General features: G+C 43.7%; 2 protein-coding genes across 13 annotated transcripts in view; one reads left to right on the top strand and one right to left on the bottom strand.

The window, feature by feature from the left end:
• MIA3 (MIA SH3 domain ER export factor 3) overlaps nt 1-14843 on the top strand; it is a 28123-nt gene extending 13280 nt beyond the window's left edge. For 4 of the 10 annotated variants that reach the window (XM_087775698.1, XM_087775696.1, XM_087775701.1 and 1 more), the window contains 24 exons: nt 52-161; nt 1442-1573; nt 2800-2821; nt 4985-5073; nt 5230-5307; nt 5418-5528; nt 6437-6508; nt 6718-6822; nt 7621-7743; nt 7857-7980; nt 8843-8898; nt 8980-9070; nt 9198-9336; nt 11045-11146; nt 11246-11306; nt 11398-11433; nt 11525-11592; nt 11885-11982; nt 12099-12230; nt 12431-12499; nt 12627-12703; nt 12850-12921; nt 13590-13746; nt 14126-14843. In XM_087775698.1, the coding sequence (XP_087631824.1) occupies nt 52-161; nt 1442-1573; nt 2800-2821; nt 4985-5073; nt 5230-5307; nt 5418-5528; nt 6437-6508; nt 6718-6822; nt 7621-7743; nt 7857-7980; nt 8843-8898; nt 8980-9070; nt 9198-9336; nt 11045-11146; nt 11246-11306; nt 11398-11433; nt 11525-11592; nt 11885-11982; nt 12099-12230; nt 12431-12499; nt 12627-12703; nt 12850-12921; nt 13590-13746; nt 14126-14454 (2453 nt within the window). In that variant the 3' untranslated portion in view covers nt 14455-14843. Of the gene's footprint in view, nt 1-51; nt 162-1441; nt 1574-2799; nt 2822-4984; nt 5074-5229; nt 5308-5417; nt 5529-6436; nt 6509-6717; nt 6823-7620; nt 7744-7856; nt 7981-8842; nt 8899-8979; nt 9071-9197; nt 9337-11044; nt 11147-11245; nt 11307-11397; nt 11434-11524; nt 11593-11884; nt 11983-12098; nt 12231-12430; nt 12500-12626; nt 12704-12849; nt 12922-13527; nt 13747-14125 lie in introns of those variants that run through there. The other 6 variants (XR_015708424.1, XR_015708425.1, XM_087775699.1 and 3 more) reach the window with 6 other exon arrangements.
• Nucleotides 14844-18044: 3201 nt separating this feature from the next.
• AIDA (axin interactor, dorsalization associated) overlaps nt 18045-22473 on the bottom strand; it is a 29024-nt gene continuing 24595 nt past the window's right edge. For all 3 annotated transcript variants that reach the window (XM_087775711.1, XM_087775712.1, XM_087775713.1), the window contains 3 exons: nt 20102-20224; nt 19496-19613; nt 18045-18521 (listed from right to left, as the gene is read on the bottom strand). In XM_087775711.1, coding sequence (XP_087631837.1) covers nt 18425-18521; nt 19496-19613; nt 20102-20224 — 338 coding nt within the window. In that variant the 3' untranslated portion in view covers nt 18045-18424. The remainder of the gene's footprint in view (nt 18522-19495; nt 19614-20101; nt 20225-22473) is intronic.

Genomic DNA, 22473 nt, shown 5'->3' with positions numbered 1-22473 from the left:
CGGCTGACGCGGCCGCTCCGTCAGGTAACACCTCTCTCCCTCTCCCTCCAGACCCCGACGAGGGCGCCGGGCGGCCCGCAGGAGGCGGGGCGGAGGCAGGGGCCGCCTCACGGGGAGCCCTCGGCGAAGCGGCCAGCGTCGCCCGGGAGCTGCTGCGGCGGGTGAGTGGAGGAGGTGGCGGCTGCGCATGCGGGCGGCGGCGGCGCGCGCCGATGACGCGCGCGCGCGCGGGGGAGGGGGGGGGTGACCCTGGGCTGACGTGTGCCTGGAAGTTGGCTCGCGCCGCCATGGACCCCGCGGGCGGCGGCGCGCGGCTCCTGGAGCCCCCGGCGCGGCGGCTGCTGCAGGTGCGCGAGGGGGGCGGGGGGAGGGCGGCAGGGGGTTGTCGCCGGCCGTTGGGAGCCGTTAACGGCCGTTGGGCGGGCGGCCGTGACAGGCGGCGGAGGGGGCTCCGCCGGTCCAAACCGGGGGGGGGGGGGGGGACTCAGCGCCCCCAGGGGCACCCCACCCCCCCCCCCGCCCCGAGGGAGACGGGCCAGGGCGGGTGTTGCTCCGCGCCCCTGAGAGGGGGGTCACCCCGCCGTACACCTGCGCCGCTCCCTTCGTGAAAGGGCTGTTTTTCCTCACCCCCGCCCCGCGATGTGGGGCAATCCCGCGGGAACGGAGGCGTCTGCTGGCGTCAACAGGGGTAGGGATCGCTGCCCGGCCTCTCGCCGCTCCCCGGCGCTTGGGGGCAGAGGGGGCCTGCGAAGACACCCGCTCGCCCCTAGGCTGGGCTTTGCAGGGGGAAGTGTGCACCCTCATTTTAATTTCACGCTTCTGTCGGTTGCGGCCAGGGAAAAGGCAGGGGTTTCTGTGTGGCTTGCACAGTTTGCACAGTTTATTTTCCGAGCGCCATGTCTGTATCAGCCCCGTAAACTGTACCAGGTATTCACACCTTTTTCAGGCAGTTGGTGCTCTATGGCCTTCAGAGAGACGTATGATGAGACACATGACATATGACCCTGTGACCAGGGTGACAGCGAGGAACAGATCTGAGCTGTTTTTACTGGATTGTTACGAATGTCCAGATGTAGAGCTGTTTGGGGTTTTTTCTATATTTTTCCATCCTTATAGCTTTATTTGGAAACGGACCAAATAACTGCTAGTGCTGTGTAACACAAATTGTGTGTATCAGCTTATTTTGGCGTAGCTGTTCTTTGCCAGCAGATTGTTACTGTCGGGTGTCTTCCAGGTACTCAGACTTTTGACTTGGAATGCAAGCATCATGCTGCTTTGTGGTTTTCTTGATTTTTGGTTTTCGGTTTACAGGAAAACTGCAAGAAAGCTCTAGATGGTTCTCGGGTTTTATGAGAGGAATAAAAGCATTTGGCAGAGTGCTTATTTTGCCTGACTGTTTAATAAAAACGTATTCATAGTTGTCAATGTTGTTGGTTTTCAGTTGGTTGCTACCCTGCCTGAGGAAATTCGTCCTGGGCCTGATTTCCATGGACTTCCATGGGAGCCCATTATTATCACTGCCTTAGTGGGAATTGCCACGCTTGCTATAATTTTCTGGAGAACCTGCCTTTCAGTGAGTATACTTCATGCTTGCAAGCCTGCTGATACTTCGCTTACTGAGCGGTCTTTTGTATGGTTAAACTGTTTCAGCATTACCGGGGTCAAAGCAGTATGTAGTCTTTCGCGTTTTTACTTTTCCTGTTTAGAGCATTAGTGTGAACTAAATGCTGGGCTTAATAGCTGAAGTAAGTTGTAATTTTTTTCACGCTAAGAAGCGTTTCCTTTAAGCTATTAATTGAAGATTTTTTTTTAGTAAGGGGCAGTTTCGAAAGCAACGTAAGGGCGTATGATGTAAATCAAGAAGGCCGAGGAAAGGGTCAGCATATCTTTGAAATGAGAAGCAGCCTATGTGCTTGAGCCTGTTGCTGACTCTCTCCAAAACAAGCAGTTAATCCTTCCCCCGTCATATTGTCCAGCTGCTTGTAGGTGCCACATTTAGGACCATAAACACCTGATCTTAATTCTCACTGGAGAGCCCTTTCCCTACTTTGCATTTGTCCTCCACTTTCCTGCATGGATAATTTTCTGTGCAAGAAAAATACCGTCACCAGCTCTCGAGTATACCAGTGCATCTCCTTGGGAACTGAGAGACGAAAATCAAATAGGACAGTTTATTGTACAGCTGTCCAGTTCAGTGATGATATGCTCTGGAAGTTTGTGGAATACTATATCTTTGCTTGACGAAAATACATTTAAACTAAATATTATCTGTAATAACACTGGTAGTTTTTTTTTTCTTGCTTAGTTTTGATATTGAATACACTAGGTCAGTTTCAAATGCAAAATAGTGTTAATATACCAGCATAAAAAGAAACCTGAAATTATTTAACTGGTGTTAGTTTCAAAATGAGCCACTGTCATGTAAACATACATTGCTTTAAATGGATCAGAACTGGGATGGAAGTGTTTTGTGTTTGCAAGTTCATGACTGTTGACGTAAAATGGCTTAGTTTTCTTTGTTGCAAATTGGATGTGGGCAGTTACTCCTATCCTTTTAGTGACTGAGTAAACAGATGTTTACTAAGGCTCTAGGACAGGGCATTAACCTAGAAGGTTTATTAGAAAACAGCTTAAGCTTGTTTGTGGTGTTATTCAACAGTCTTGTTGGCAGTGGTAGATGTGTTTTCCATATGCTTCTTTACTCCATGTATAAGTGGTGGCTTTTTTTCTATAGGAAAAATTAATAAAATTTTTACTTATCACTTTTATGGCTAATTTTTTTTTTTTTTTCTTCTGTAGGTAAAGAGTAGAATATATCAAGGTAAGTTTCTCTGTGCTTGTCAGTGTACTCGATGCTTAGGCACGTAAAAGTTTTGAAGATTGTTTCAGAGGACCAAGTGTCAATCTTCACTCCCTTTCAAGGAGAATGCTAAGTCTGGGGTTATGGTGTAAGCTAGGCTGGTAGACGATACTTATTTGAATCTGAGGATTTCAATTTTGCTTTTGATAATGCTTTGATTAGGAGAAACAATGCAGCTCACACCTGCAAATTAAAGAAAAAGGCAAGGAAAAACTCCAACTTGTTCAATGTAAATGTGATCCATTGGGTTATTGGTACAGTAGCAGCGGGACAGAGGTTGTTGTGGTTTTCTGACTAGCAGCAAATCTGCTTTTGCTTGTTGCTTTTCACAAAAAGCAGTAGCTAGTTCCTCTTGCCTTTTTGGATGGAGGGGAGCCTGAAGCTCCCTGCTGTGCAGTTGCAAAGGGACCTTCTAAATGTAGACCTAAATATGCAGATACTCCTGTGGCTAGCACGTCGCTTTTTACAAGGGCATTTCTCCAGCTTCAAGTATATAAAATTAAAGTGTACCGAACGGAGAGGAAATAGAATTCAAAGTAGGGCAATCGCTGAAATTCATAATTGAATACAAAACAAAAATATGAAAGAATTGTCTTCACACAAACTCTGCCTGTTTCCCCTTCACAAACCATGCTACTTATCTGTCATTCCTCTCTAGTTTCATTGTAGTTATACTGCAGTTTCCTTCTATATAATTAATGCAGAATTGGCGAGCTGAAAAAATCCATCTTGGATGTGTAAGGAGATTTCTGTGCTGCAAAACAAATATTATTGGAGGGGGAATAACATTGGTATTGGTGTTGTAGAAATTACTTAGCAGCCCGCCTTAAAAGAAAAAAAAAAAAAGAGAAGCATAGATCCAATCCCCTTTATGTTTTTCCCCCCCAAATATTATTTGGTGTAATACTGTATAGAAACTACTAAAGCTAAGAGCAAATAAGCATTCTTCAAGCATGATAAAGTTCATGTTATTATTAAAATATTTTTCTAAAATGGAGGAATATTAACAGTGACAAAAATGCATTAAGAAATTGATTGCATTGGAATCCCAGTGATAAAATCTATTATCCACTCTTCTTCACAGTAGTAAAATTGGGAGACCAAGCTAATGCAGGGATTCCTGCCCCCCTTAAATTGCTGAGAGCTGTCTTGTACATCAGCAGTCGCTTGCTGGCTCTCCTCTCCCCAGAGCAGGAAGGGCTGGGGACCCTCTGGCCCAGAAGCCCCCGTGTGGGAGGGGAAGGAGGAGTAGCAGTTGCCATTGCACCCTGCGGGATGCAGTTGGAACAACCAGTGCATCCTGTTTGTGCTGCAGGATTTGCTGTGAGGCAGGTGGGGCTTGGGATGTTCAAATACGGGGGTGGTTTGGGACTTGAAAAAGAATGACAATTGGATGTTTCTTTAAATTAATTTGCAATAAAATAATTTAAGTATGTTAATGGTTTTTGTTGAAGCCTGAGGGTTGTTTGGTGACTTGTTTAGGTTGAGAAACAAATGCATGCCTAAAGAACTGTTGCTTGGTCACAGCCCTCTTGATGTCTGTGAGCAGTAGTGGCTGTTAGAAAGCAGTGTAGTTCCTTGGGGCTTACTGATGCTGTCTGCTAGCTGACAGTCTCTTTTCTGTTCCCAGTAGGTCTTTCAGAGCTTTCATCCTTTTCTCTTTGCTGACCAAACATTCAGTTTCAATACAGCAGGAAGAGGTGTTTGTTAGGGAAGGTGTTGCATCTCCCTGAGTGTCACGGGGACTGAGACTGCTCTGGCACCCTCGCTGCCAATTCTTCCCTTGAACATACCTCATCTGTGTATAGCCAGCACCTTGCTCTGCTCTGCTGTGCGTTCTCTGACCAGCTTCTGTGAAGTGGATGCAAGAGCTATACGTTTTGTGTCAGTGTTCAATGCTTTATGGTCTTATTTTCAACCCTAACTTTAAATGAAAGCTGGAGATGCTTAGACTCCTGCAGAAAGGGCTGACTGCCAGGGAATTGACACCATCCTGATTTGTGCTTTAGTCCTTACTTGAAAATGTTCCCTAAAGTGATAGTAATGATAGCTCTGATTTTTTTTTTTAATTTTTTGACCCAGGATATGAAGTACAGTTACTGTAAGCTTTCTTTTTCTTCCTAGTGACTGAAAAGCAGCTTGCTGAAAAGATTAAAAACCTGCTACAAGAAAAAACAGAAATCTTAGAAAAGATGTCAGAATATGATCAAAAGGTATTGTTGTAGGTTTCTCATCCATTGCTTCCTAATTTTCTGTTACTGGTTTAATGACACAGTCAATACAACAGCTAATATATTTTTATTTTCTATTCTTACTGAATATTACATTGACAATTTCCTCAGTTCTGTTTGGTTGTTTCTGTGCTTTAGATAAAGGAAGCAAAGGAATCTGTGAAAGTGGCCCAAGAACAAAAAGACGTTCTCTCCGATGAAACTGCAGGGCTTAAGGTAAGAAACAGTTGACAGTTTCTGTACTGAAAGCAAAAACATCAATAAAATAACTTGCTTTAGTTGGTCTTTTACTCTTTTTTTTTTTTTTTTTTTTTTTTTTTTTTTAGGACACTGTCAAAGAACTAGAAGAAGCAAATCGTCAGCTGGATGACAAAGTAAAAAATCTGCACACGATGCTTGAAACAGAGAAAAAAAAGAATGAGAAGAAACAGAACAAGGCAAGAACAATCACACTAATGTCTTATATTTTCCTTAACTTAATGTGCCCTAAAAGCTGCTCACAACCTGATGGGTGAACAGATAGAGGTAGAGCAAACAAGATGAACCATCTGAAAAAGAAAACTGAAATGTAATTTCAGGTTCATCCCAAGCTCAAGGGGGAGAATCTAGTGATTGCATTGTGGTTGGTTGTTTTCTTGGGTGGTTGGTTTTCAGGTTTTTTTTTTTGTTTGTTTGTTTTTTTTTTTTTTTTGTAAGATCTTGATGAACTTGTGTGGTTATGTGCTTTCACACACAAACGGATGTATTCAGGTCATGGGCTGGTCTAATACTTCCTAGCCAGAGCCGGGAAGTTCCTTAACAATATGGTCTAAAGGTTTCAGGTTGGTTAGAGACATTTTCTTGTACTTAGAGAAAGCATCTAGTTCTGTAGTAAGTGTGAAGGTCTCTCAGCTGCCTGTCATTCTTGTTGTCTAGAGGTTTGAGGCTGGTTTTGGGGTTTGGTTGGTTGGTTGGTTGGTTGGTTTTTTTGTAAAGCCTAATTTTCTGTGGTAATGGTAAGCTCCAACAAGTTCTTTGGTGTTTTGATCAAAGGTTGTTGCTAATGACAGCAGCACGTGGTACTTTCGTTCTAGACTGTGCAGGTGTACAGGGAACTTTCGCAGACACGGACAGGCAGAGTCACAGAGGGAAGTTGATTCTGATGTGCTCTGTGTTTCTGTTCCTTGCCTTACTGATAAGGCAGCGCTGTGTTGCTGCTGGTCTAATGGCAGCTCTAAATGGAAATTTGTTGGTGTTTTGACTTTCCTTTTATGCTTCCAAAATATACAGGTAAGGTAATTACACACTTGGGCTAAGGCGTGTACCAGGCTAATACAAAGTCACTGCTCATCTTTTTCTTCTATAGATCTCTGAAACTCAGAAGTCCTTGGAGAAACTTCAGGAGGCTATCAGTGTGCATTCTGTAGAGCTTTCAGAGGTAAAGCATTATCTACACCCTTTTAACGGTCACAGGTACAGGTTCTTGTACCAGGAAAATTCATATCTAGGAAGTAACTGAAAATGCTGGCTTGGCAGATTCCAGGTTGTTTGCACATATATACCTTTTTCTTTTCCATTACCGGGTAATACATAGCTCTTGCTCCATTACAGTTTGACTTTGTCTTTTTTTTCCTGTTTCATATGTAGGTGCAGATAGCCCTTAATGAAGCTAAACTAAGTGAAGAAAAGGTGAAATCTGAGCTTCATCATGTGCAGGAAGAGAATGCTAGGCTGAAAAAGAGCAAGGAGCAAGTAAGTTACGCCCAGGCCAGGCAACCGTGTTTCTCTTTTGAACGAAATATCAAGGCTTTATTCCTAGTTTTCTCGAGTATAACTTCAGTGTGTCTCCATTCTCTTAACATGTCAGAATTCCACATTTCATATTATCAAGATAAATTTTAAACCCCTTGCGCCTGCCTGCACAGGCTTTTTGTGCAGGTGAGCCACATGTCTTCAGTATGAAGGCTTTGCCAGTTCCAGTGATTCGTTTTTTGTCAGCAGCTCCACAGAAAGTCTGTGCCGATGTGGTGGTCGCTGCATGGTTGGGAGATTGCTGCTTGGGTTCAGGACTGAAGGAAGCCATGGTAAAGAATTGCCAAAAAGCAATTCTGAAGCTAAGCTAAATGGGGAGGGCCTTTAGCCCTGAAATGTCATGGCAGTTCTTTTACAGATAATTGTAAATATCTGTCTATTTTCTTTCTCTGTATGTGAAGTAGCTGGTCTTCTATGGAATGTGGTTTGATTACCTCAGGGCTGCAATTAATTCCTCATATTTTGAAGTGTGCGGGCAGTTTGACTCTCATGTTGGGATATTAGCTGAGAAAATGGCAAATTTGTAAAATCACCTAATAATATAAATTGCAGAAAGATTCCCAGCATCCAGTTCTACCAATGGACTAGTGATGAGTGTGATAACTGTGAAGTTTACCCTTTATCTGTGCTCTGTGGTGATCAGTTATCACCAGAGCTGGTAGTAAAATAGGCTTTAATTACATACGTCCTGTACTAAAAATAAAACAAGTAATCATCTTGCCTTGGTGCTTCATACAGCTGCTAAAAGAAGCTGAAGGTTGGAGTGAGAGGCATACTGAGCTCAGCGAGCAGATCAAACTGTATCAGAAGTCTCAGAAGGACATAGAAGAAGCACTCGCCTACAAGGAAAATGAAATTGAAGTAGGTTCTTTATAAAAAGCTTGCTTTAAATATTACACGTCATAAAATACTTTGGAATACTTTACAAAATGCAGAGCGACTCTCCTTCAGTGAACATTTGATTTCATTACTAGGTTTTAACTAACTGCATTATGCAGCTGAAGCAGCTCGACATGGATTCAGCATCTGAGGCCAAGAAGGATGGTGAAGGGCGTGAGTGGAGCACAGGAGACGATCTGGCCAATGGAGAGCTGCCAGGTACAGTAATCCTACCTGCTGGCTGATAGGCACAGTGGCTGAAGCATCCTTGGTGGTATGTTCGTGTCACGTCATATGGGGAACAAGGGGAATCTATGCATGTGGCTGCCTGCGGGTTAAGAGACTGCCAGTTTTAATCCTCAGACAACAGAAACGATCTCCTAACTGAAGGGAGAGACCATTAAAAAGGGCTATAATTGCTTTTAGATTACTGTTTAGGTGTATCGTAAGTGTAATGACGCAGTTTTAAAGATTGCATGTAAAGGTTAGCAATTAAGAACATTCCAAAAGCGGTGAATCTCAGCTTTGTTGTTATGCTACATTTATTTTTAATTTGGATCTTTAATGAGTATTGTGCTTACCTCTGGTTAGGTAACTAATTTACATAATCACATCATTTAAATCTGAAAGACTGGAATAGACATTTTCAAAACTCTTTGGGAAATTTGTGATTCCTGATGTTGCACATGTATTTGCTACATCTCTGGTTTTGAAGTCTTTTTTTTTTTTTTTTTTATTTTCCTTTTTCCTAACCGTACAGTGTATGTGGGCTGGAAACTCCCACTTTTTGATTTTCAGATAGTATGTCTGATAACAGATACTGCATTTGTATTAATATTAGTGTGGTGGCTAGAAGAAGTGACAAGAAGGAATCTTCTGAATGCCTTTTGGAATAAATCTTATAGTTCTGTTGTGCTGTCGTGGAATTGCTATTGTGTTTTGTTCCCCAGCTCCCCCCTTTTTTTGACCACGTAAAAAGATCTATCCCAGATTAAAATGTAGGAAGTGTTATTTTTAACAGCTGTAGTCCAAGGAATTGGGGTTAAGAAACAGGGAAAACAAACATATTTTTCTCTTCTAGATAATGAGAGTGAGAAGATGAAGACTCAGATTAAGCAGATGATGGATGTCTCCAGGGTATGCTGCACAAGGTATCTAATAAATGCAGCCACATTACTGCTATGCCTAAGATTATAAACCTTCTGCTCCTCTTTTCAGGTAAAAACTATGTTATCGATAGTTGAAGAAGACAGAAATCTTCTGCAATCCAAACTGAGCGATGAAGTAGCAGCAAGACATGAGCTGGAAGGTAGGCTTAGCAAAAGACTTGCTTAGGATGAAATGATGTTTGTAGTTTAAAAAGAAACAGAGCGTGTAAGTGGCATAACGGATGCAACTTTCTTCAACTTCCTCACCTACCTTTGCTTCTCCAACAGAGCAAATAAAAAAATTAGAACATGACTCCTGTTCACTCCAGTCAGCCAAAGCTCGGCTGGAAAATGAGTGCAAAACACTACAGCAGAAGGTGGAGATTCTTGGTGAACTTTACCAGCAGAAGGAGATGGCACTCCAGAAGTAAGCCTTTCCTTACTCTTCCACGACATAGCATGTTGTGTCATATACGCTGTCCAAATGCTCTTTGCTCAGTGGGATCAAATAACTTCAAGTTTTATTTGGAGTGAAAGGTGACGACCACCACTTCAGTACGGTTGAAGCCCTTTTTTACTTTTTCCACCATTTCAGAGATTCTAAAAAGACTGTCACTTTGCATGCACAATATTGCCTTCTACCATAAAAAAAAACAAACCAAGAACAAAAAACCACCACCACCTTCTGGAGAGGGGAAAAGGGTGGCTTGATCTGCAAATTCTGTGGTTGCTATGTCATGTTGTTCAGAAATGTCAAGTAGAATATAGTGGCCATTAAGATTTGTTTCAGTTACTCAGTTCGATAAGTCTAATTCTCGTAATGTAGAAATTTAGTATTTTAGCCTTGTGAGCTTTTTGCATTCCCAAAGGGCCAAATTAAGGTTGAGGTCATGGTGATAGATGAGATGAATGAATGGCTAGCAGTAAAGAATTAGTTGTGTATCTGTGTTCATTCCTCATTTATTTATTCACGTACTTACTGAAGTGTCTGTAATAGCATCTCAATTTTGTGGGGAGAATTTGAGATAGGATTCAGGGACGTTTTTCAGCTAAACTCTTTAGGAAAGCTGGAATTGTAGTGGAGAAGCAATTGAAACTTCCACGGTTCAAGTGTATAGGCTGGGGGAAGCACAGGGCTGGGACAAGCTAAGGAATTGAGGCTGTACAGCACCTCAGTAGTGAAATGGCCTGACCTCATAACTTTAGGATCCAGGTGTCATAAACACATAATGGAGAGGTGAAGGATAGCTCACCTTTCAAGGAAAACTTCCTCTTGACCTCTCTGAAGGATTTCTGTTCCTTCCGAAACTTTTAGGAAGTTACGCTGCCTGTTACTACTTCGTGATTCGAATGAAGGACTTTCTGCAATTTTTTTCTGGAAAACTGTTTCCAGATGTAGCCAAGGAAATGGATTATGTTGAACTGGCTATTAGCAATAGTCAACTTACTGCTAGTTGAATGGTTCCAGTTTTGTGGGATAGCTCTTGTAAGTTAGAAACACATTATGGACCTCTTAAATACTTCCAGAAAAATGTCCAAAATTAAAAAATTAGTGAACCATGAGGTTATAAAAAGACTGTGGAAATTGGTCGTGTAATAAATTGGTATGGACAACACTTGGAAAAAAGCTTCTTTCCTCACAGTTGATGATTATTGAATGTGTTTGTCACCTGGGCCCTAAATTCCCCTTTTTTTCACTACACATTCGTTTCTTCATTTCCCTTGGTTAGATGTCAGTTCTGCATATTACCTTGTTTGTACCTTTGTAATTCTGGATTGCCATTTGTAGAATTGATAAGTAAACTACAGGATCTGAAGAGGTGAACTGTCTGCAACTGTTAGATTCTGACAAATCTTTAGATGCTGACAGAACTTCCCAGTCAACCCTGTGTCCTTAATTTTCAGGTTCTGTACACAAAGGGTTTCTCTGTTGGTTTCAAAAGACAGTATTTCTGTCTCTTTTTTTTTTTTTTCTTAAAAAAAAAAAACCCACCTCTCTTTATTCTCTCTCTGTATTCTCACGCATTATTATCGATTCTGGTACCGTTGTTAGCAGGGAACTACCTTGATTTTGAGTTGTAGTAGATAGAGGATGGTGGAATATATGGTGCATTTTTTTCCCCCCCCCCATGCAGAAAACTAACCCAGGAAGAGTATGAGCGTCAGGAGAAGGAGCAGAAATTGTCGGCTGCAGATGAAAAAGCTGTGCTGGCCATCGAGGAAGTGAAAGTTTACAAGTAACTTCAGTTTCTAAAGACTCTTGTTTTCCTTTATTTCAGCTATTGAAGAAGATTCATTTAAACCTCTCTCCTTCCCCTCCTTTTCCTTTTGTACAGGCAAAGAATCCAAGATATGGAAGAAGAATTGCAAAAAACAGAGAGATCTTACAAAAACCAGGTAAATTTCCTGCTTGCTGGTTCCTGTGTCACCTTTTACTGCATACTCGTAGTTGGACAAAAATAAGCTAAGAGGCTTCTTTTCTTCTCAGATTGCTGCTCATGAGAAAAAGGCACATGACAATTGGGTAAGAATGTTCTTCCTTTTCTGATGCAAACAGTTTGTGTTTGACTTCAGGTTGGTGCAGTTAATGCAGCTGGCAAAATTTTCCCTCATAGCTTATTGCCCGCTCTGCGGAGAGAGCTCTAGCTGAAGAAAAGAGAGAAGCAGCCAACCTGAGACAAAAGTAAGTACAGTGCAGACCGTTTTTATTGCTCTTTGAACACGTTCCGTGTTGCTTGGGAGAGAAGGAGCTCAAACAGTGCAAGGTGCTCAGTTAGCCTGCTTGTTCAGAATGTGCAGTGTGTAGTTGAGTTACTAATTTTAAACTACTATTAAACTGTTTCGATGGTGAAAATAAGATTTCTTGGTGAAAGCTGCAACATTTTACAATGCAGTTTGCCTATGATACTGTTACATTATAACAAATATAACTCATGTATTATTTGAATAAAGAAACTTTTATTTTTTAAAATTAGATTAATAGAAGTAAACCAAAAAATCGTCATGCTTCAAAGACCGTTAATTGTAAAGCCAACTCCAGGCAGACCCGATCGCCAAGTCGCACCGCGACGAGGTAAATGCTGCTGTTCCTCCCAAAACTTTGGTCTTTGAGTCACTATAGCCTAAAAAAATAAGGCTACGATACATTGTAGAACAGTAAATCAAGTGGATTTTTATTCTTTGGCGTAGGGCCCTTAAGCAGAGATGGCTCTTTTGGCCCGTCACCTGTGAGTGGAGGAAATCCATCCCCCACACAGATGATAGAAGTTCCTCCTCGGCCCCTCTCTGCTCCTCGAAGGGAAGGCTCAAGAGGTGAATTTGGTAAGCAGGGAAGCTTCCCGTCTGTGATAACTCTCTCTTATGCTACAAACCCAAGAACGCTAAGGTCTGATCTTGGTTCTAGGGATAGTGTTAAGTATTGATACCTGCTTTATTAATACACAGATGGATGATTTTTTTTAATACAGAAATAGCTCAGGCACGTGTTGATTAGGATCCCTGGGGTTCTTGTTTCCCTTAAGGTGCAGTGGTAGATGGCCCCCCTGCTCCACGAAGGCCACCAGAGTTACCTGGAAGGATGTCTGTTCCTGGTAAGTTATGTGGCCTGCAACCAACTGCAACTTACTCGGTTATTCTTTCACTTCAGAAATGTAATTTGAAAAACGACATTCCTTACCCACAGCACGGTAAGTCATGCATTCGTGGCTCTCTCTACAGATCTCGGGCCTGCTGTAGCGTCCCTGATCAGTAGTGGGCCAAGAGCCTCCTCCCCTTCCACAGCAATGGATGGCGTGGTAAGCTGAAAAAAACCCCAGCCTTCAGGAAGCGTTTCTAATACACGATTCACTGTACTTCCTGCTGCTTCTTTAACTGTATCGTGTTCTGTCTTGTCTATATCCTGTCACTATCCTTATTTGCTGTCCAAAAAAAAAAAAAAAAGCAACCCTCTCCCCAAGAGTCTGAAGCCCCCTGTGTAACTACTGATTCACCTTCATCTCTTGAACCAGCTACAGTGAGTATTCAGAGGCTGAATATGGTGTTACTCTGCTGTGCTGGAGAGGAATAACAGGAATAACAGGCTTGGTGTTCTGAACTGCTAAATAACAAAATGCTCTGCGAAACTAACCAAGGGCTTATACCTCTGTCTCAAAAGGTTTCTCTAATGATGGAACAGTTGCTGTCTGGTTTTTCTGGAATTGAGGAAATGAGATCTGTCTTGTTAAGGACTGCAGGCAAACACTTTGGAGTGACTACAACAATAATCCCAAGAAGCTGACTTACCTGTGGTATTTAAGCACAATTCCACATGTAATTCAAGGTGCCAGGCCCTTTACCAAAGGGGTGTCCACCGAGGACACTTCAAAAGAGACTGAACTTTTCTTTAGTACAGCTTCAGCTAAAGAAAACTTGTCATCTCGGAAGGTACACCAAGCATTCACTCCTAGGTAGTGCAAGCAGTGTTCTGGGTGAAGGGACAATGATGGCACAGTAACTTTCCCTATTTTCTACTTGGTTAATGTGTTTTGGCGTGTGGGTTTTTTCTTTTTTTCTTTTTTTTTTTTTTTCCTTCTCCTCTCTTCCACCTCTTGGCCTTTGGGCGAGTGGTTGTGCTGTTCAGCAGCGTCCATACTTCTCTGATGCAGCAGATAACACACTGAAGCATAACCTCATCTTGCGCAGGCTAGTGCTAGTCCCAAAGGCCCACCTTCTTTCCCGGGGACACCCATCATGACCTCCCCAGTGATGGGACCTGCGCCTCCACCGCCTGTTCGCTATGGACCGCCGCCAGCTCCTCTCCGTGGGCACTTTGGGCCTCGACCTCTCCCTGTGCCCCTAGGTACGGTCGCGTTGCCGCGTGCTGAAACTTAACGTTTCCCACCGCGCTTCTCAGAAGCCTGCTACAGAACCGAGATCTGCCACTCGTTAGCAGACAGCTTCCCCGCGCTTCGTGGGGCCTAGCTGTCTTGTTCAGTAAGCTCGGACAGGTGGGTGGTTTCAAGCTGCCTTAACGCCAAGGTGTTTTTCCTTGTTTAGTCTAAAACGGAAACCAGCAGCCAAAAGTCACTGGAATATAACTCGCGGCCTGTTGAAGTCTGCACATGACAGTGACCTACCCCAGAGCTGCTCCAAAAAATGAAGAAATGAACAAGTCGGGAGCTTCACCGTTTAGGTTATAGCAAGATGTCACTTAACTCTGTGTTTTCCTTCCGTTCTAGTTCGCGGTGCTCCCTTGCCACCTCCGGCTGCCAGAGATTTCTTACCTGGCCCGCCCTTAGGAATGAGAGATCTGCCTCCTGGCCCACTACCGCCTCCTCCAGATCCAAGAGGCTACGGACGTGGGCACCCTCCTTTCCGACCCCTGGGTCCTCCTGGCCCAAGAGATTATCCTCCAGGCCCACGGCTACCCCCGCCTGGTTCCAGAGACTATACGCCTTCTCCTAACAGAGACTTGCCTCCGTCAGGACCCAGAGACCACCCCGCAGGCCCGCCGCCGCCACCGGCAGCCTCAAAGGACTACACACAGCCTCCAGCGCAGAAACCCTAACTGCAGCGTCCGGTCAGCAGCTCAACGGAATGGACTAGCGCACTTCCTGCAGTCAGGATTTTAGGAAATGGTTCTCTATTTGAAGCCATTTGTCTCATTTCGGTATATTTCAGCTTTTGCAGGATTAATTTTTATCCAATTGCTACAGACATGTGCATTTATGATCACCTTAAACTCATCCATCCTCTTGGGCTGCAAGAACCTTTTTGTGATGGACTTGAAGCTACTCTAAACGTGCAATAGAAAGGAAGTACCTGTGTGGCTAGTTTTAATTAAATGTAGCCTCTGTAACCAGTTGGTGAATGAACTAATTTCGTGAAAAATGTAAATCAAATCATTTCCTGTGGAAATAATTTTTAAGTAAAATGCTATCCTACCTGCCTTCTCCATCACATCATTAAGCTGCAGTTATTGTAGGCCAGGGGTTTACATGAGGACTGTGAGGTGGTTTTTTGGTTTTTTGTTTTGTTTTGTTTTTTTAAAAGATGTCTGGTCAGAGATCAGAAGCACAAATGACACTGTATTCAAAGGAAAGTTATAATAAAAAGCAAAATTCCTTTTGCTAAACCCTGAAGGCTTTGTTTCAGTGCCATTTTTTGTTTAGAAAGGACATTGGTTCAGTAATTTAACCAAGTTCAGGAATCGCAGCAGCGGGAGTTATTCAGCCTTGCTTCAAGATTAATGACTGTGTTACCCTCGTGCTGAACCAGCCTGGCATCTTACGGACTCGCTTCATGTAACGAGGACAGAGAGGGATACAGCTGAAGGGCAGTACAGAGCTGGAAGGCTTCATGGAGTTGTGTGGGTAGCTTGGGAATACAGGTGAACGCTCCAGGATTCTAGAAACTAAGAAACTGCGTAATCGCTTTCTGCTTTCAAGACCGGCTTGCAGCATTAAGCAAGGTTTGAGAGCTGAGTTTTCGTCATACTCGGTATTTAAGACGGGTTCAGCTTCCTTGGCAGAGTAGGGCTGGATTTTTATAGCCTTTTTCACTTGCATTAAAAGGAAAAAAAATAGTTTTCTGTAAAGCAGAGTGGGTTTATGTAAACTGTATTAACCCGCATAGCTTTCAGTCAGTTTGCGTACACAGACCCCTGGATAGCTTTAAAAACCCACCCTACGCTTGTTAGGTGTGTTCAGAGATGGTTGAAGAAGTCCCTGTATGTAAGTGCGAGTACGTAGCGTTGGGCATAGCAGACTACTTACTTACCCAGACACTAAGGTTTTTCAACAGTGTTCTGTACAACAGAAAGCCTCAGGGAGGGGAAAAAAAGGGAAGAGAGAACAACTAGGAATAATAAAACACCCCTACTGGAAGGCCATTACAGCTTTACTGCCAGAGTACAAGCAGCCATTAAACTTGCCATCGAGGTGTTTGTTACATTCCTACAGTACAAGTATTAAGCTTTAGATTTAAGGTGAGAGGCAAGCTAGAACATCGCTAAAGCATAAAGCAATAAAGAGCTTGTGCTGCGGGGAGGAGTCGTCCTCTCAGTGAAAGACCGTTCACAGAAAAAACACAAAGGATAGAAGCAACTTTAAAAATGGTATGTCGTGCTCTCCAGCCAGTAGTTCACAATTAGTTAAATACAAAGCTCTACTTGTGTATTTAACAAAAATGCTTCAAAGTTGACATTTCCTATCGCTGGAGTTAACGCAGACATCGACAAGCTGGGGAAGAGTCGGGCAGCTGAAACCACGGGTTTGTAATTCAAGCGCAAGTGCTCAGTTTCCGTAGTGGCTAAGGACACACACAGTGATGAACATTCCCGTTTCAAAGTCGCTTTCTCCAAGCTCGGGATCTCTCCTTTCCCCACACCAAGCTTGCGATGCTTCGTGTCTCCTCCCTTGCCCTCCCCCCCTCCCCCCCCTTAGCCTTAACAACTTAAAGCTGGGTGGGATCGTCCTCGGGAGCGCCAGGGAAGTCACGGGGAGCCCAGGACTGACTGACCGCGGTGCTTTCAGCAGGCGTGAGCGACACCAGCGGACACGGGAGGATGGCAGAGCCGCCGAATCGGCCCTTGCCGAGCGAGAGGAGCCGTACGCGTTGCAGGGACGCTCGCTGCTGCCCGTTCCTAGGTCAGAAAGAGACCTGAGCCAGCAGGGACCAGCAGCAGGTAACACAGCCATCGACCGAGCTCAGATTTACTTGCAGCCATAGACTCATGCTTTGCTCCATCCTTTTGCAGAGTTCAAAAGATGATTTTTATTTATTTTTTAAGAATGTACGTATCCTCCTTTTGTCTGCCATCCAGAAGGCTGCAGTCAGAGGTATTTCCATAACTCGTCAGGATCTCTTTTTCAGGGCTTGAGATTCAACGCATCGGATGTAATACCACTGGGGTATTGTAAAGACCCATAAACAAACAGGAAAATTCAATCGCACTTTTTTTCCCCCTCCAACCAGCAGTGAAATTTGAGGAAGCGTTGCTGACTTTTGTCATAACACCTAAATAATTTCATCCCTAGTTATACCAGAGCAGAGGGAAGGCAAGAAGATTAGGACGCTCAGAAATAGCTTATCCTAATCAAGATGGTGAAGCCAAAAACGCTGAACACCTGACAGACAAATATCAGGAGGAAAAGTAACATCCTTCCCAGTAAAGCATAGTGTGACATCTTAGGGTTACATGACACAAAAGAGGAACTGGTGTTACACCTGCACCCAGATTGTTTTAAAATAAACCTAATATTGATAATATTTTGGGAGCTGGGTCTTTTTGTTAGCGTAGCAGAGTATTTAGGCACTAGTTAGATATGCAAGAAGTATATCAAACCTTGAAGTATTGTATTAAATATCCACGCAAATATATGAAAGATTTGACTGGGTTCTACTTCTGTCCCTTTATTAGGTCAAAAGGTAAATGCAAGTGTGTCATAAAATAAGCCAATGTCCTGCAGCTTATTACACACCAAATCAAAAAATATAGAAAATAAATGATAATCCTATCTACTTACATAAAAAGGTAATTTTTAGAGTAAGTTTCCAGACTTGCACAAAATATGCAGAAAACTGCATACAATCAGTTTCCATAAGAACAGCAGTTTCATGGAAAAGGTGGGTCAACCTGCTAGCCAGATCCACTTTATCAAAAGCTCGGGAAAAATGACACTGGAACACGGAGGGGCCTGTCCTGCTGCCACTGAAACAACGGTGCAATACCCACCGCCAGGAGGACAAAGCCCCGGAGAAAGCCTCTCTCCGTCCCCCCGCCCGCCTTTGCAAATCACTCTGTGACAAGATACAGAAAAATTAGCTCTCTTAGGGAGTAAGGGTGATTTCAAGGATTGTAACCTGTATTGTATCCAAAACTCAGTACAAGTGGATCAGGCAAGGCTGTTAAAATCATAGTTCAGTGTTCTCATCTGCAGTTGTCCTCCTCCTGGCCCGACCAAAGCAGAACAGCCGACTGCGGAGCTCTTCTGCGGCCACCCCACTTGACCCAGCCTCCTCCTCTCTCTCTCACTTCACATCACTTGCAGTACCTCAGGCTCCTTCCCGCCCCACCTCGTCCTTCTCCCGGTCTTCTGCCACCCAGCCCGCTACAGAGGACTCCGAAATGCAGATGAGAGGAACTACAACAGCACAGCAAGTGTAAACAGGTTAGTAGGCCTGCCACATCTTTATTGCTACAGGTCTGGCAAAGGGGCAGTCTCCATCCTTGGGTGGAGTTTGAGGCAAAAGGATAAGAACGGTTAAGATAAAAAGTGATGAACAGCAAAATTAGGAAAAGCAGTCAACGTATTTCAGGGCTCTCAAACAAAACCTGTATCTGGAAAGTACTGAGAAAGACTTGCAGTTGAATGGTAGGCTTGCCTCTGACCCTGAAGTAGTGCTGTGCAGTGCGTGATGGTCCCGTCTGACCCACTGGCATGAATACAGTCGTCTTCCTGCCCCTCGAAGGCTAAGGCTACTACACACAGCTACCATGACTCGTGGTTCAGTTCACAGAAGTCTCACAACTAGGGTCATTCCTTGTGCAATGTTTGATGGAGGTGAAGGTAAAGTGGTTTCTTGGTCAACAGTTGCAATTTCTTCCTTTTAAAGTCAGTGGGCTTTTTGTACCTGTAACCACAAGAAAGTAAATTAAGCCTAGTGCTAATAATGGCTGCGTAGGAAGATGAAAGCATACTAGAAAGCTTGTCCTGTACAGATCTTGTTAGCGTAATCTTTTAAATACATCTGACAAGACTTACTGGAAGCAACAATAATGAATAGATTTACAGGAAGAAACTCAAACCAGTATTTTCTCTGGATTATTATTTTAACAGAACAAAGATTTCAATTTTAAAAAATGAATCTGAGCTTTTTGTAAGGAGAATTAATGATATACTACTCTGGACCGTATGAAATGCAGTATCTCCTGCTTCAGCACTCAGTATCTCAGTACTGCAGAAGTACTCCCGCTAGCATGGACTAAGCGCTCTTCCTAGAGATGCCCAGAATTGCAAGGTTCACCCTCTTCCTGAAAAAAACTGCTCAAAAACCTCCGTCAGACCTTCAGCCGCACAGTAAGGGTAGCATGCACGTCGTAACCGCTGCCGCACAACTGGCTAATTTATGTCTTTGTCTGCTTAGAGCAGGGGAAAAAGCAACCACCCAACAATGCTCTGAAATGTTTGTGAAATTCAATTGCAAATCAGTATCCCAGGTCTCAAATCAGTTTTCCTTTACAGAAGTTCTGCACCAGAAGATTCTGGCACTTGAAATATTTTTAATTTTTTTTAAATATAGCTGATCTGACACTCAAGCTAAGGTCAAAATTAAAATCTCCCAATTTGTTAGCTTCATATAAAATTTATTTACAAACACCAGCATTTTATTTGGAAATAGCCTAGTTTTTCAGAAGAGTCTCTAGCCATTTTATTTGCCTAAAAGCATTTTGTCTTCCCTTCTTTATTAAAAATGGAATATTCCTTATGGAAATCAATCTAATAAATGAGTCCAAGAAACCTTCCTTGGTGGAACAAGCCACACATTGTAACTGAAGTCTACTTCATTTCCTCTGCCATTGGCGTCTGTAATTGCAAGTCACTTACAGTTCTATAACAATTGCCCCAGGTTTAATTTCATCCATCTCCATGAAAGCAAAGCACTTGGTGCTAGTAAACCTTTTCTTAGGCTTGTAGTGTTTGAATTCAAAGAAAATAGCTGCACCTAGAGGGGAAAATGGTTTAATAGAAAAGTTAGCAATTATGGCCAACGGTTATCTGAAAACTTATCTGCTATTAAGATGCTCTACATACATCGGACAGAATTATCTCCAGCACTTCCGTTATTTACTCAAAAGCTACACTGTGTTCTTACAATGCTCATCACACTCACAAGAGCTTGTACTCGTCGCTCAATTATTCATAGCCAGGTAACAGTTTGTCCCATGACTAAGAAGGTCATAAAGCAGCTCAATACCTGTGTAGCAGAGCAGATTGCTGCGTTTTTATCTCTCTTCATTCCTCCCTCGTCTGCAAGTCATCGCAATGACCGATTTGAAAGAGACAGGATGCAAAGGTCTATTTTTATCCCTGTCTGGATCTTGAGCCCTGCAGCAGCAGCTCAGGCACGGCCTGTTTATTAGATCAGGAGCAGCCTAGTGTCTACACTTTCAAAGCTCCTGGGCCCTGTTTCGGGTCTCTGATACCACGTACCTTTTGTTAGTTTCTCAACATGTTTCTGAATCTCGATGTCCACATTGAAATGGACATACGTGTCCTCCTTCCTCAAAGCCACAGGAGTATCTTGCACAGGAGTCAGATCTATCCCATTCAAATCTGCAGGAAAGAAGGAGCATGGGAATGGCAGAAGCTTCTCAGACTTTAAGGTCCTGCTTTAAGAGATTTATGAATCACTCCTAATACTTCCACAAAAAGTTAATGCACACCTGGATTTTTCCCTAAACTTAACAAAGGGGCAATCCGGCCCCTTCACAGTCAGTGAGTTTTCTTTTTGATTGCCACATGAAAGCAGGTAAAGTTCTGACAAATATTTAAGATGAAAATTTGGAATTATCCCTCTTTTTATTTTGAAGAGCGCTTTTCTTTCTGCTGCTGCAAAGAATTCCACTCCCTCTGCAAGCAGGACTCCAGCAGGGCTTCAGAACTGCCAGCTGAACCAGCAGAAGGGGATACACACCAAAGACTCCCCTCCACCCAGGGTCTGCAGGGCGCAGCCGGCACAGCTTACACGAGCTGTATACGCCCTGCTTTGCTGCCTGGACTCAACCTGCGTTATTCCTCGAGGCACGGTGGGGCCACGGGTTGGACTCCAGCTGCCAGCGCCAGCCACCGGTTGTGCTGCTGAAGCACAAGCCACCACAGACAACATCGTTTCTCACTAAGCCTCCGCTGTTTACACGAGTACATTTGTCCCCTTGCTCTTTCTCCTCTCATTAGTGATCCCTTTCCCTCAGGTGGGGCAAAGTTGCTAACGACGTGGCCGAGATGACGAGTACATAGCCCACGCATTGTGCCTGGGGTACAGGCTGAGGCTGGGGCCCTGGGGCACCACTGACGCGCTTCATCCAGGGAGCGGGCCGGGACCGCCAATGTTGCATCAGGAAGAAACCTCTCTCCAAACCTGCAGAAGAGCAGCCTAGTATAGAACCAAGGAAAACAACTACTAAGCATCTTGAGACTCCTAATAGGGACAAAATGACTTTCCAGAGCTACTTTTCCTCACCAAAAGTCTTGAGAAATAAAGTATAAAAAGCCACCATTAGCAGACTAGACGATAGCCTGCCCCCCCCCGCCTTGATCCTATTTTCTACATCGTTACTTGGCAGCCACCATTTATGGGAGCTTGCAAATACAGCACCACATGTTAACAAAAAGACTTGTTGGGAAAGCAAGCCGAGCAACATACAGTCTCCCTTAGCTCCAGAAAGGAAATGAGAGCTAGGCCTGGAGGCAAGCAACAGTTTTAACAATATGTAATAACTTAAGACAGACAAACATTTCAGTGGCAAGGAACAACGAATGTTTGCTTTACAAGTTCTGATAAGTTCCAGGATCCAATGTTAGAACCCCATTAGGGCTGGTATTTTCCTGTTGGCCAAGAGAAACGCAGCATGAAAGAATTAAATTTGATTAAACCCACATCCATCCCGCTAGCCCCGCCACTGAAGTCACCCGTCTCTCAGCTTTCTGGCATACTAGAGGCAAAGAAAGATCCACAAGTGACTAGAGAAATGGAGCCCGAAGAATAGTTACACAATCTAAAAACAATGCTGCAAACCTAAGGCAACACCGTAAACACAGAAATACTGCACGTTTCCAAGACTGAAAACACAAAGAGGCAGTTGTATCAGCTGGGGAAGGCAAGGGTCATGCTCCAGCTTCCACCTCAACCAGGTGAACTCCCCAAAGGTCCAGAGAGAAGTGGAGGGTTTCACCGTTGGAAAATCATCACAGGAAGCGGGATTAGATAAAGCTTTCCAGCTGTCTCTTTTGGCAGGTGACGTTTGAGAACACGACTGAGATTCAAGTGACATTCAATACCGTGACCCTTACTTCTGCCAAAGAACTTGTCCGGTGGAGGAAGCGCCTGATCACACATCTAACAAGTGTCTTATCCCTGCGGCTGGTATCCAATAGCACATCTAAAGAGGACACATACAAGGTCGCTATCACAACTGAAAATAACTGGAGGCTGTTGGCTCAGCTACAGATTTTTATATGATAAACAAAAAAAATCATACACCTCAAAAGATTGTAAAGATAAGCAGAGGTCAAGCAGGGCAGGTTAAGGGTAAGCAATTCTGACTACAGGGGCTTCCTGCTAAGAAATGTAAAATGGGGAAGAGGCAGATGCTCCCACTAGAAAGAGTCTGAATACCAAAAATCTCAGCCTCAAGCAAAAGCCATCAACCACATTGCCGTCTGAAACAGTGAGAAATCCTAATGTTGCCTATCCCGGACTGACAGAGAGAGAGAGGTTCTTCCAGATTTATGGAACCTCTCAGAGCGGCGGGGGCTGTTAGCCCACCAGGCTTCACCTGAAATATTTCACTGCCGAGGCTAAA

This window comes from Nipponia nippon, unplaced genomic scaffold, assembly GCF_047370975.1.
Source record: "Nipponia nippon isolate SJK-2023a ecotype South Korea unplaced genomic scaffold, ASM4737097v1 scaffold_4, whole genome shotgun sequence".
Classification (NCBI taxonomy): domain Eukaryota; kingdom Metazoa; phylum Chordata; class Aves; order Pelecaniformes; family Threskiornithidae; genus Nipponia; species Nipponia nippon.
Note: the sequence above shows the minus strand (reverse complement) of the source record. Positions and strands in the feature narration are given on the sequence as shown.